At 40.6% G+C, this 15,137-nt stretch overlaps 1 protein-coding gene across 1 annotated transcript in view; it reads right to left on the minus strand.

The window, feature by feature from the left end:
- The window catches only part of pik3r6 (phosphoinositide-3-kinase regulatory subunit 6), a 125,067-nt gene that overhangs the window by 79,170 nt on the left and 30,760 nt on the right, over nucleotides 1–15,137 (minus strand). The window contains exons 2-4 of the mRNA XM_078570868.1: nucleotides 7,095–7,256; nucleotides 5,465–5,554; nucleotides 1,219–1,326 (exon numbers count right to left, since the gene is read on the minus strand). Of these exons, the coding sequence (XP_078426994.1) occupies nucleotides 1,219–1,326; nucleotides 5,465–5,554; nucleotides 7,095–7,107 (211 nt within the window). The 5' untranslated portion in view covers nucleotides 7,108–7,256. The remainder of the gene's footprint in view (nucleotides 1–1,218; nucleotides 1,327–5,464; nucleotides 5,555–7,094; nucleotides 7,257–15,137) is intronic.

The following is a 15,137-nucleotide window of genomic DNA, read 5'->3' on the forward strand; positions in this document are numbered from 1 at the left end:
GCTCACCACCATCTTCTCAAGGGCAACTAGGGATTGGCAATAAATGCTGGCTCAGCCAGTGAAGCCCACATCCCAGGAATGAATAATAAAAAAGCACGTTTGCGGCCTAAGCCTCAACATGGTCCTTAGCACTCTGTGCAGAATGCTTACCCTTTTTAAAAGCAGGCTATTCTAAAGGTGCCTTTGTCAAAGTTTAAAGATCAAGGCTGCTGAATTGGATTGGTAAATGCATAGGTACCTTATTCGCAGTAATCAGTGAGAACTATTTATGTATTTCTATTTTTTCAAGAGTTTAAAATAGTTTGTAGAAATGAACCACTTTCAGTTGTGGGAATTCCATCCATTCCATAACTTTGCGTGTGATTGGTGTTCCTTCATCTCCAGTTCATAGAATCATAGAATGATTACAGCATAGAAGAAGGCCATTTGACCCATCATGTCTATATCAGCTTTCTGCAAGAGCAACTCACCTGGTCCCACTCCTGTGCCTTATCCTTGTAGCCCCGCATTTTCTTTCTGCTTAGATAATTATCCAATTCTCTTTTGAAGGCCTTGATTGAATCTGCCTCCGTTACACTCTCAGACAGTTCATTCCAGACCCTAACCACTTGCTGCATAAAAAAGTTTTTCATCATGTTGCCGTTGCTCCTTTTTCCAATCACCTGAAGTTGGTCTCTTCTGGTTCTCCATCCTTCTGCCGACGAGAACAGGTTTCCCTGTCCACTCTGCCAGGCCCAACACCTCTATCAAATCTCTCCAAGGAGAGCAGCTCCAGTTTCTCCAATCAATCCCACAGAGATCAATTTCCTGATCCCTGGAATTATTGTCATGAATCTTTTCTGCACCCGCTCTAATGCCTTCACATCCTTTCTAAGATGTGGTGCCCAAAATTAAATGCAAATATCCAGTTGAGGCCAAACCAATGCCTTAGACCTGATTTATCAGGTCAGTTACACAATGGGCTTAAAAAGGCATTTAAGGGATTTTGTATAAATGTGGCTTCAGGTAGAGCTATGATTTAAGTTAAATATTAAGCATATTATTCTTCAATAAAAAGGCACAATTATAAGACTGTCAACCAAATATCAGTTACAGCATTACACCAATGGCTGATTAATCTTTCAACCAGCTATCTCTGGAATTTGATTTAGACAATGGTTAACTATTATTTAACCAGTAACCTTGAAAATCTTTTCTCGGACACAATAGATCCCCTACCTCGACTGCACTGGAGTCCTGAGCCTCCTTGGTCCAGTTCCCGTATAATGGCTTTTACACTGCGCTGAATGTCAGCTTCAGCATTTCCTGCTGTACCAGGGCTTCCAGCTAAACAAACAAAACAAAATAAAACACATTTTACTGAGAGATATCACAAACACTGACTCCTAGAGTCTCCAGTCACCATGGAAATGGGGAAGCAGTCATAAAAAAGTGTCAGGAAAATGTTTTGTCACAGGCTAATTTATTACAACATTTTCTCATCGGGGATCTGGAGCTGGGGAAAAAGAGAAACATTATGAGGGGAAAGTAGGGAGTCTGAGAAAATTGGAGATAAAAGGAAGTAAATGAAAGGGAAACAAGAGAAATAGTGAGAGAAAGAGCAGAAGAGGAACACAGAGACCAAAATCAAAGCCACAAGTGAGACAGGTTGGCAGCAGGAGGTACATTAAAAATATATAGAATAAATCCCGGGGGGAGAGGTGGTGGCATAGTGGTACTGTCACTGGACTAGTATTCCAGAAACCCAAAGTAATGCTCTCAGGACCCAAGTTCAAATCTCACCCACAGCAGAATTTGAATTCAATAAAAATCTGGAACTAAAAGTCTCATGATGACCACTAATGCCCTATAGGGAAGAAAATCTGCTGTAATGACATGTGACTCTTAAATGCCCTCTGAACAAGGGCAATTAGGGATGGGCAATAAATGCTGTGCTAGCCAGCAATACCCACATCCTGTGAATAAATTTAAAAAAATCCAGATTTAAAAGCAGAAGAAGAAAATCTTTGTGAGCACAAATAAAGAAATAAATAAGGCTGGATTCGCAAATGCAGTTGGGGTTAGTAATAATCTGGGCACAATTTAAAAGTCAAAGTCCCACACTGGGGCACACTCCAATTTTCAGGTGGGGGAGAAACAGGGTACTCACTGGGCTCCAATTAATCCCCACCTTAAGTTCCTTGGGGAGTTGTTAATGAGGGAGGTTGAGACTACACTTTTCAATACAGTCAGGTGCATATATAGTGCACAGCTGCCAGGTACAGAATAGGGTGAAGGAAAAGTTTTTTTATGAATTGAAATTATCGGGCCCAGACATATCTTGTGCAAGATTGGGCGCATTACCTCTGATTTAGCTGTGTAGACACTTTCTAAAGTGTTGATGCTGCTGGCCCTGCAAGGTGCTGCCTGTTCTCTGCAGTAAGGTGGTGGCAAGCCCCATCATGCTGCTGTCTGCATTTTCTATTCGCACACTGCAGGCAGCTCCTGGTAATAACTGGGTGCGGAGCTCGCCTCTGGCCCAATTAGGGCATTTACATTTCAAAATAGTATCATGTGAGCAATGTAGTTGAGGCACAGGGTTGGGACCCGGAATTTATCCAGGGCTGAAACTCCGGCCCATAGAGTTATTTTCTAAATGATTCATAGTACATTCATACTGTTCTATATAGTACATTATATAAGCAAAACAAAATTCAGGCCAACAAAGGAAATCGTTTGAGGATGTGAGAGTGCTGATGTTTGCACTGATTTTTTTTCACATTATCACTTATGGTTCACGAATGGTTCTAAGGCTGATTTGGAGTCATGAATGCCACTGTTTCCAATGGAAGCACTCTGGGATAGTCTCTATCGTTGATGATACTAGAGTGGGATAAGGGCGTCCAGCTGAAGAGTCCTCATATCCGTAGCCAAATTTATGTTTTTATAAAAATGTGAAACAATAATGAGCATAATTTCTTTCAATATGGAATAGTTAAATTCAGCCAAATATGGTTCAGAGTTGTCTTCCACTTTGGTGAAAATGAGAAACAGGGAGACAGTTTGCTTCTCTAATTGTAGACAATATGATTATGAATTCCTTTATCATTATAAATCCATGGAATTCATCAATTTAGTTCAGGAGCTCATTAGGTATGACATTTGGGTTGGCCTCTCCATCAGGGCAGTTCACCATGCCAAATGAAAGGATTTATGCTAAAATAAAAGCAAAATCCTGCAGATGCTGGAAATCTGAAATAAAAACAGAAAATGAGCTCTGAAGAAGGGGCATAGAGACTCAAAACGTTAACTCTGTTTCTCTCTCCACCAATGCTGTCAGGCCTGCTGAGTTTTTCCAGCATTTTCTGTTTTTTTTGTGAAAGGATTTGCAATTTGTTTGCGATAGGACTTTCAGTAATCAAATCAGTGAAGTGAAAGACATTGATAATCCAGATGCTCCAGAGTTGAGTATGTTTTTACATTGGGTTGCAACATGAAAACAGACCATTTAATCCAACAAGTCTATGCTGGTGTTTAACTTCCACACAAACAATAATCTCAATCCCTCATTCTCACCGTATTTGTCAACCACTTCATTAATCTCTAAATCCAAAGTGAAACTAAGATTTAGTAATTGGATTCCTGGTTGTGAGGTTACTAGGTTCAGAGAAGTTAAACTATGACTGAGTTTGCTATGGAGCTGAAAACTAATTGGGGTGGTGTCAGGTTCCAGTCTAAGCTGGCACAATTCAGAACACAGAAGTCATGTAAAGGGAAGCAAGCAAAGCTCTGTATGAATAGATCAGTTTTCTGTTTAGCAGTAAAAAGAAAATGCAACTCTAGACGTTCATGGTGAAGCAACATTCCAGCAAGCTGAAAGGGACTGAATCCTAAAAGTGGGTGTGAATAGCTCAGGCATGTAAAAGAGGATCAGACCATGAACTGGGTGTATTGGTTGCCTGGTTGTAAAGGAACTCTGAAAGGCTATGCCATCAGGACTATCATGACCTGAGTGTGACAGGGTTTGTAGATGCGTACCTGGTCAGTGTTAACCATACTCAGGGACCCCAGACAGAATACAGCAGCTGGTGAAAGTGACTCAGGAGCCAAATCTAATGAGTACAAAAAGCGAGAGATCCTGCATCAGGAGGCTGAGTTAGAGAACTTAGGAACTGTGCGTATTGTCACATGTATACAAGGAGTGCTTGGAGTCCTGTAAGATGTATCTGTGTTGTATCTACTATGTAAAGTGAAATTTACCTTTGGATTTGAAATATCATTTGGCTGTTAACTGATGCTTGAGTTATGTTGATTTTGGTTTGGTTGGTACAGTAAAAGTTTTAAAAAGTGATATCCTGTCCTACGGTTATTTCCATTGATATTGTGGAGATTCCTTTCTTTTAGAAAGTTATCATCTCTATGGGGATTGTAACATTCTTCCAAATTGTGCCAGCTAACATATTTAAGTTCATTTGTAAGCCTTTCAATTATTGGAAACAGTCTGTTTCTGCATATTCTGGCCCATATCTTCATATCCGTACATGGATTAATGTCTCTCATCACTCTCCACAGGGGAGTTATCTATACACTGATTGGTGTCTCTCAGTCCATCTCTCAGGGAGTTATCTGTACACTGATTGGTGTCTCTCAGTCCCTCTCTCAGGGAGTTATCTGTACACTAATTGGTGTCTCTCAGACCCTCTCTCAGGGAGTTAGCTATACACTGATTGGTGTCTCTCAGTCCCTCTCTCAGGGAGTTATCTGTACACTGATTGGTGTCTCAGTCCCTCTCTCAGGGAGTTATCTATACACTGATTGGTGTCTCTCAGTCCCTCTCTCAGGGAGTTATCTGTACACTGATTGGTGTCTCTCAGTCCCTCTCCGCAGGAGAGTTATCTGTACACTGATTGGTGTCTCTCAGTCCCTCTCTCAGGGAGTTACCTGTACACTGACTTGTTTCTTTCTGTTCTCCTCCTTTATGGAGCTATCCATATATTTACTGGTTTCTTTCAGTCCCTTTCCTTCATGGGACTATCCATACACTAACTGGTTTCTCTCAACCCCTCTCCTTAATGGAGCTATGCGTACACTGATTGACGTCTCTCAGTCCCTCTCCGGGGAAGAGTTATCTGTACACTGATTGGTGTTTCTAAGTCCCTCTCCCCCATGGAGTTATCTGTACGCTGACTGGTTTTTCTCAGTCCCTCTCCCCCATGGAGCTATCAGTACGCTGACAGGTTCTCCCAGTCCCTCTCCTCTATGAAGTTATCCGTACACTGACTGGTTTCTCTCCAGCTCTCAGCTCAGAGAGTTATCTATACTCTGACAGAGGACTCAATCCCTCTCCCTCAGGAAGATTTCTGTAGATTGAATTGCCTCAAACCCTTTGTCACTGGGCCCTTCGGTAGAGGCAGTGAGAGTGTGTCTGTTGCCGTGAATTCTTTTGCTAACATGGTTTTAAGACTTTACATTCATAGTCACCTACCCCCGCTACTTGTGCAGTACTCCTGCGACAACCTTGTGTCTTCTGCATCTTTTTTCTCCCATGCTGCAGTGTCTTGTCCTGGATTCTTCACTGCAACAAGTGTGAATAAAAATAATTTCATAACATAAATAAACCCAGAGTAGAAAAATGTTATGAACTCCTTTTCCACACATTGGTTCTCTATTTCAGGGACACTAATTTCCTACTTCTCCCATGAAAACAACCAAGCAGTACCGTTAACCTCTTTTTAGCCTTCAAACCTCTTGATATACCTTTCTCAAGCATAAGCAGCATAGAATGGTATAGTCAGAAGGAGGTCAGTCCACATTGCCCATGTTGACTCTTTTAAAGATTCTATCCGATTAGACCCATTCCCCTGTTCTTTCCCCATTGTCCTGCAAATGTTTCCCCTTCAAGTGTTTATTCAATCCCTTTTGAAAGTTACCATTATACTGGTTCCACCACTTGTTCAAATAGTGCATTCCATATCATAATGACTCACCAGGTAAATTATTTTTCCTCATGCCATCTCTGGTTCCTTTGCAATTACCTTAAACCTGTGTCCTTTTGTTACTTACCCTTCTGCCATTGGAAACAGTTTGTCTTAATTTAATCTATCAAAACCCTTCACGGTTTTGAACACCACTATGAATTTTGCCCTTAAATGTTTTAGAAATATAGAATCTTACAGCAGAGAAAGAGGATGTTCAACTCATGCCAGTTATAAGAGTTGTCAATATAGTCCCACATCCTAGTTTTTTTCCCATAACACTGAAAATTAGTTATCTTCAAATATATGTCCTTCTCTGCCCTAAGAAGAATCCAAAGTTTTCTAGTCTCTCCACATAACTAAAGCGCTATTATAACAAATGCCCTCTGCAACTTCTCCCAAAGTCTTGAAATCCTTCCTGAAGTATGATACCCAAAATTGCCACAATACACCAGTTGAGGCTTAAGCAGTGTTTTATAACATTCTTGTTTGTTGCACCTTAGTCTCTACCTATAAAGCTAAGGATCTCTTCTGATTTTAAACAGCCTTCTCAACTTATAACCCACTCTTAACAGTAACATTTCCCCTGACGTCAGAAGTGTTGCATTACACCAAAACTCTCCTGATATAGCCCAATTCCCCCAATAAAACTAATACACCTCACAGTAACTGTGTTATAGACTCACACCCTTTACAGGAACAATCCCCTGGGATACTCTACATTTCTCACAGTAATAGCATTTGAGATTACAAAGCCCTTACAGTACAGTTCTCTGAACATGTACCAGATCCGCAATAGCACCATTTTGATATAACCCACGCCTCTTACACTCCAAGATAACATTTTTGTTATCTTTCATCCAGCTAGGGGTCATTAATCAACTGTCGGAGCCCCAGTTTTAATCAACTTCTTCAAATTGAGCAATAAATGCTGGCCTAGCCACACATCCCCTGATAGAATAAAAAACAGTTGAGAAAATTGGGATGATACAACTATAAAAGAAGTTCATAGTTTTTGAAGGGTCTGGCTTTAAAATTAACAAGAAGTCACACTTCTGAGAGTAAACAACTTAGTTTCATGCAAATAGAAAGTGCAGGAAACAGTATTGGAAGTTTCAACATAACTTAACCAGAACTAACCTTTTGGCTCCATTGTTAAAGTGCTGCTTTAGTGTCTTCAATGGGATGGAATAGCAGCATGCAAGAGACTGATCGGAAGAAAAGCCTGGTTTCCTGATTCTGTTGATTATGACTGTGGATCCTGATGTTGTCTACATTTTTTCCTATTGTCACCATTTACAGCTACAAAATAAAAAAAGATACAATTTTATAGCACAGAGCTTATTTAAACTGTGTTTGTAAAGAAGCCCCAGCTGTTAACCCCACAGGTTTAGGTTCAGCACGCAATACCTTGCTTTTCTGTGAATATGTATTTTTTACATGCAAAATCATAACAAACACAGCCACACTGCGGCTAAAATGGCATGTTTTTGCAATGAAATATCTTAGCCAGGATACAATCTACTATTTGTAAAACTGTACAACCTTCAAGGAAACTGGGGGTGGGGAAGTGGAAGCAACAGATATTACATGTGGTTTGTGCAGGGGTGTATGAAAAAGTTCACTGTGCAATGGTAATACTACCTGCATCTCTAGAGAAACATTAGATATTGCGAAGAAATGATACTCGAGGAGAAACCCTTGTCATTCTGGACGTTTTGTTTCTTTACATCCACTAACAGATTGAAATCAGCATGGATTTGACAATCGTTAAACAATTGTGATCAGGAATAGCTATTTTTGCACTCAAATTTATAAATTAAACAATAATTTTACATAAACCCAAATATTTTACCTGCAATTTGCAATTTTCCTCTCTGAATCTCAATGTTTATTTTAGTTTTAGTCTTGCCGCCTGTTCTGGGTCTTTTATGCTTAGACACACGTTTCCCTTTCTAAGTTTTTTCTGCAAAGATAAAATAGGCAAGATTCTTTTCTTTGGCTCCAGCAAAAATTAGCCAAAGTAATGATGGACAATGATGGAAAATTTAGGCTGTGAGGCCTGCTGCCAAGTCACTGTACAGCTTGCATTTCCCTCCCCCATCTCCACTGGTACTCCTGCTGGACTGCCACTTTTTAAAAGTGGTGGAGCTTTGTTTTCTGCTGAATTATCCACCCTATCTGCCAGTGTTCCCACAACTTCCCAGGGATGACATGTGGAAACTGGCAAGGATTTTAATCTTATTGCCCAGAGATCCAACCCCATGAAGGGGCATAGCCTTGCAGTGGCCTCCATTTTGATCCACATTTAGCTAACAGTATCGACCTTGGCCTTAGTCATAGGGCAAGCCACTGGGTGGATCTTATGTGCTGCTTCTGTGTCTTCAGCTACCTCCCCTGGTCCTGCAGCAGCAGCTTCACTTTAGCCAGATTATCTAGCCAGACACTACCTTAGCAGTTGGAATCCTGCTCATGCACATGAGTCCCTACCAGGAACTAGGTTGGATTGTGGTGCTATCAAAGAGGCCAGTGTTAGCCTTGCCGCAATGGAGAATTCTAGTCAATGCTTTTATCTATTTGAATATTGGCTTTAAAGGCAATTCCAGTCAATTATAAGCAAGATTTGAAAACTGACTTAATCAACTCTACATCAAAGCTGATGATGTGGCAATCACCTGTAGATCCCTGGAACAATAAACAATAAACATTAGAAATTCAATTTTAAAAGTACAATTCTGAAACCACCATAATAAAAGATCCCACACTATGGATGATGGATATTGGCATTTAATTGAGAGTCCCCAAAAAGTGCTTTTACACCATTATGCCTTTCCTGATTGGAAGATAAAAGCAAAGTGATACATTCTGGACCAGTGAACTAAGAAGAGGAAGACTGAACTCTGTTCACCACAAATTTGTAAATGGACCATGAACAGTTAATCAATAATCTTCAAAAACTCGACTTAAGTTTTGATTTAAATACGAGTAACATTCACAGCTTTGAAAACAAATGAAATAAGTAGGTAAATATAGTCAATTTATATCATATTAATAGTCATATAAATGCTAAACACCTTAAAAAAATCAAGAACAAGAGATGGCCATTTGAACCAATTCCTCTATTCTCCAGTCTAGATATAGAGGAAGAAAGAAGTCAAAAAAGAAAGTGAGCACTTAACTGTTTATGCACTGTGATAATAAATGACCAATAGGACATATTTTCTCGAGATTAACAAAGAAAGAGGTTAGCTTTATTATTCTTAATCTGATCTAAATAAAATAATAAAATACGCATGACTTTGGTGCATGCATGTGCACACACACACGCACACATTACAAAGTGGGGAAGAATAGGTTCGGTAAAAAGGATAGGGTAGGTTTAAAAAAGTATAAGAGTATACAGTCTGTGGTTTGGTGACTCAGCTGGCTTCAGGCTGAATTCGATGGTCTCAATGTTTCCGATTTAAAGGTGTAGATGACCGAGTTGATTGCTCTTCGGGAGATGGTAGCGCTGGGTTGGATTCTTTTCAGAAATCTCTGTCTGTGGCAGGACATCCCTGGATGATCACAGTCAGCAAATAGGCCTCAAAGTTACCAGGTGGGTTGGAGAAAAAAGAAAGCAGGAGGGACCCCACTTAGGTCTTTTCCCTAAGCTGTTTGTCCTCATTCCTGCTGAGGAAGACATGTGCTTTAAACATACAGATGGTTGGCTTGTCATGTGACCTTTCTTTTCCAATTGCCAGGGGAATTAAAAAAAGACATATTCCAAAGGTGACTTGATGAGCTTGTGTCTGGAAGATAACTTAGCCAGGGTCCCATTCTCCAAGCAATTTTCTTAATGGCACATCTCCAGCAGTTGAAGACCTCATTGGTTACCATAGATGCCTTGCTAATGAAACAGGAGATGTAAGTCCTTCACACTCTCCTGAAGTCATTGCCTTTGATGGGTTTTGCAAACAGAGTGACTCCACTTATTTGGAATATGGAACATATAGTCATGCAAATTGCAGTTAGCCATCTTGTGCTGTGGGTTCAAGCCAATTTACTCTCTGTGTTTAAGGCTGTTTTTAAAAGTTCAATTCAGGTTTCCAGCCAGTGATTAAAAATTATTGACGTAAAGCCACATCTTCGTGACAACATGAAATCTCCAATGTGATGTAGCTCCCTGCTGTATGCACCTGTCATCACACCTATAAAAACTACAGGCTGACAGTTATGTATTAATGCATATCATGGTAATATTAACTCTGCCTTACTTTTTATACTGCTTTTGAAGGAGAGGGCAATGTGTACCAATGGGAAAAGAACAGGTAACAACAACAACAATAATTTGCATTTATATATGAACATAGGCGCAGGGGTAGGTTATTCCGCCCCTTGAGCCTGCTCCACCATTCAACTAGATCATGGCTGAATTTCTACCTCAATGCCATTTTCCCACATTATCCCCATATCCTTCGATATCTTTAATATCTAGAACTCTATAAATCTCTTTCTTGAATGTACTCAATGACTGAGCCTCCACAGCCCTCTGAGTTTGAGAATTCCAAAGATTCATTACCCTCTGAGTGAAGTAATTCCTCTTTATCTCAGTCCTAAACTTTTATTCTGAGGCTGTGTCCCCTGGTTCTAGACCCCACCCCCAGCCAGGTGAAACATTCTTCGGGCATGCAACCTGTCAAGCCCTGTAAGAATTTTATAAATTCCAATGAGATCACCTCTCATTCTTCCAAACTCTAGAGAATATAGACCCCATCTCCTCAATCTCTCCTCATGGGACAACCTGTCATCCCAGGGATTAGTCTGGTGAACCTTCGTTAGACTCCTTTTATGGCAGGTATGCGGTTCATTTAAACAGTAGCACATCCCAAGGTGTTTCATACAAATGACTATTGATCAAAATTTGACAGGCCTGCATTCTGGCAATAGCTGTGTCCATTCGTGAAAAGGCTCTGGAAATTGTGGGAAGCAGGTCCACTGGGGATCAGAGTATCATGGAACTTTCAACACAGGAAGCCATTCAGCCTGCTGTACCTGTGCTGACTCTTTAAAGAGCAGCTATGCTTAGACCCAGATCCCCGCTTTTTGTCCGTATCCCTTCAAGTTCCTCATCCTCAAGTACCTGTCCAACTCCATTTTAAAATTATTTATGGAAACAGCTTCCACCGCCTTTTCAGGTTCAAGATCCCAGTGTTCAAGATCCCAGCAACTTCCTGAGTGAAAAGAAATTCTCCTCATCTCCCCTGGGTCTTTTACATTATTTTAAATCGATGACCTTTGGTTACTGACCCACTCACCCAAGGGAATAGCTTTTCTCAATCTACTTGATTAAAATCTCTCATCCTCTTGAAAGCCTCTGTAACCTTTTCTGTTCCAAGGAGAACAGCCCTAACATTTCCAAACTCTCGTCTATACTGAGGACCCGCAACCTTCATGACATCCTGGTAAGCCTCTTCTGTACCCTTGTTAAGGACTTTGAATCTTTCCTGAGGTATGATGCATCTCCAGCTGAGGCCTAAATAGTGAATTATAAAGTTTTAGCATGATCCCTTTGCTTTTATATGTTTTGTCTCTATTTATAAACCCAAGTAGCCCATTTGCTTTTTTAACCACTTTATCAACTTGCCTGCCACCTTTAAGGATTTGTATATATGGGCAGCAAGTTCTCTTTGCTCGTGTACACTTTTCAAAACTCTGCCATTTATAGTGTTCTGACTTTTTAAAGTGCAATACTTCACACTTGTCTGCCTTGATTTCTATCTACCATATTTCTTCCCATGTCATCCTGAAGTCTACAATTATCATAATATCTGCTAAGTTGTCAAGTTTTGTAGCATCGAGAATGTCAGAGATAAGGATGTAAGTATGGGTGCCAACTCAGTACCTGTGTGACACAACTCTTGCCTTCCTTTTTATCCAACTGTAATCTTTTATCCTTCTGCTTTTAAAAGGATAAAAACATATGATACCATTTTGGCTTTGTTCCCTCCTATTCATTAAGGTGTACCTGGATTCCCTTTGTTGTATCAAGTTCAGGATTGAATGAGGACTAGTACTCTTTCATGAGTGCATCCTTACATCTTTGAGCAGCATTCTTAACACTGGTCCAAGCTCCAAAACCAATTTCAACCTATCAATGAGGACCTCCACTTAATTACAATTACAGGCAATTGTTTTCTCTGATTTCCATAATTTGGATGTTGATTTTTCCAAGGATTGGCAATGGGTTTCCAGATTAACCTTTCAGGAAAATATTGTTTTCTTATTGGACAATTTTCCCAAATGTTTTCTTCTATACTTTTGATGATATAATGGATTCCGAAGTGTGAGTATCTAATTCAATTATGCTTTTAATACTTCAATTCATACAAAGATCCCAATTTCTTATTCCCCTTTCCTGTTACATAATATGTAGGTATGTGAGTCTCTTCTTTATTTGTTTTACCCTGTGATCTGATTTCTTACTCAGGTTCCTTGTTGGACAGACACGGGGCTGGGACTTTACGACTGCAAATGCATTAGCTCTGACGTGATGACATCAAGTTGTGAACCTAATATCAGCACGCCAGTTTCTCATAAAACAGTAGGTGAACAGGCATCGAAACCAGTAGCCTGCCAGCCATTTTAATAAAAAAATAATAGGCAGTTGAGCTTGTTAACAAGCCCACTGACCCGAATATTATGCTGCCTGCACCATAATGAGGCTGGCGTGGGCAGGCGGGCAAGACTGGGGAGTCCAATTTTTCACCATCCCTGGAGCTATACCCTACACCCCCACAAACGTAAAATTCACTTCTGGAGTTTTCTCCTATTGATTCCTCACAGCACTATGATTTAGCTTGCGGCCTTCTTTTCTTCCCCTTGCCTCCAATCTAGCATCAACTGATGGCTTCCAGCAACACTTGGCTAAGTAGCCAGAATTTGTGCAGTTATGACATCTATTCTTCAAACAGAAACATGGATCGAGAGGATTATTTTTTTACCGCACCTCCAGCATGGCTGGGTAAGTAGTGGACCACAGCAGACCCAGTGGCCTGGGTCAGATCCAGCAGCAGTCTCCATCCAATATGTTATTTTGAGAGCCCTAGTAGATATGTATTTGTCTTCCAACCAACAGTTTCCTCTGTTTTGACGTTTCCTTCAAACTGTCGACAAAGTGATCGTTTAACGCATTGTTGAGAAAACCACCAGAGTTACATGTTTCAGACAGTTTACTCAGGTCTGCTATAAACTGAGACACACATTTTTATTATCACTTTGTCTCTTCTGCTTGAACTTGAACTGTTTTGTGACGATGAGTGGCTTCATGCTTATATATTTCTGTGACCACTTAAACTAATTCCTCATAAAATGAGTCTTTCAGATGGGCAGGTACAACCTGATCCTTCATCAATGTATATGTTGCAAATGGAACGTTAACTCTGTTACTCCCTCCACAGATGCCGTCAGGCCTGTTGAGTTTTTCCAGCATTTTCTGTTCTTATCTCAGATTTCCAGCATCCGCAGTATTTTGCATTTATCTTAATAAATGAATGAGAAACATCTTTTCAAGTGAGCTATCTTGAGGGGGGGAAGGGAGAAGCACTTTATACAACAAACACTTAGAACCATAGAACCATAAAAAAGTTACCGCACAGAAGGAGGCCATTTGGCCCATCTTGTCCATGCCAGCCCGAGGACACCCAGATGCCCTATCTGATCCCACCTTCCTGCACCCGGCCCATAGCCCTGCAGCTTACAGCACTTTAGGTGCAGATCCAGGTACTTTTTAAAAGAGTTTAAAGTTTCTGCCTCTACCACCAACTTGGGCAGCGAATTCCAGGCACCCACTACCCTCTGCGTAAAAAAGTTCTTCCTCATGTCCCCCCTACACCTTCTGCCACTTATCTTGAATCTATGTCCCCTGGTTCTAGAATTCTCCACCAAGGGAAACGATTTTATCCTGTCCACTCTATCTATTCCCCTCATAATTTTCTTTAGTGAAAACTGAAGAACTACACCATGACCATGTGAAGAGTCAGTAGGCAGTACTCTCACAAGTCAGAAGGCTATGGATTCAATCACCACATAATCATCAATATAATCAGGGCTGATACTTCAATGCAGTACTGAGGCAATGGTGTCTTGTCAAAAGCACAATCTTTCAGATGAGGCATTAAGCCAAGGCCCCATCTGTACATTCAGGTGGATAGCAAAGATTCCAATCTTCAAGGTTTGGAAGGTGTTGTGATCTATGTTTATTTCTCAACCAAAACCAAACCCAGTTTGAGAGGTTATAGATTATTTGGGGCAAAGTGGCTGCTGTGTTCTCCATAACCCTGACCACAGTTCAGATGTATTTTTTTTGGTTGTGAAGCACTTTGCAATGTTCTTAAGGATGTGAAAGGTGCTATATATTATTTATTTTATCATTATTTCATATGCTTCATACATTATCAAAGATCAAAATTGTTTGTGAATATTTGCCTTGAAATACAGGAAGTCCCAGAATAGACCATAGCTTACCCAGATGAGTGCAGCTCTAACACAAGAAGCTCGACACTATCTAGGTGAAAGCAGCCCATTGACACCCTATCCATCACCTTAAACATTCACTCACTCCACCACTGATGCACACTGGCAGCAGTGTGTACCATCTACAAGATGCACTGCAGCAACTCACCAAGCCTCCTTCAACAGCATCTTCCAAACCCATGACCTCTACCACCAACAAATATAATGTCATCAGATGCATGAGAACACCACCATATGCAAGTTCCCCTCATAACCAGACATCATCCTGACTTGGAACTATATTGCTGTTCCTTCACTGTCACTGGGTCAAATTCCTAGAACTTCATCCTGAACAGCACTGAGAGTGTACATATGTCACTTGGACTGCAGCAATTCAAGAATTGCTCACCACCACCTTCCCAAGGGCAACAAGTGAAGAGGAGTACATTCAGTAGAGTGCATACCTCTGTCAGGCTGTGTTAATTCAACATTAATACAATTACACAGCTCTTGCTTGAGGCTTTTCCCTGCCTAGTTGATGCTCTGTAACTACAAAGCTGAAAAACACATTTTTATTAAGAGCTTCCATCTCACTGAGGGGGTGTTGGGCTAATCCACATCCAACAACCTGCACTGAAAACTCTGCTCATATTTTGACAGCTGTGACAAATTCCACCACAGTAACTGAGA

This window comes from Cetorhinus maximus, chromosome 24, assembly GCF_964194155.1.
Source record: "Cetorhinus maximus chromosome 24, sCetMax3.hap1.1, whole genome shotgun sequence".
Taxonomy (NCBI): domain Eukaryota; kingdom Metazoa; phylum Chordata; class Chondrichthyes; order Lamniformes; family Cetorhinidae; genus Cetorhinus; species Cetorhinus maximus.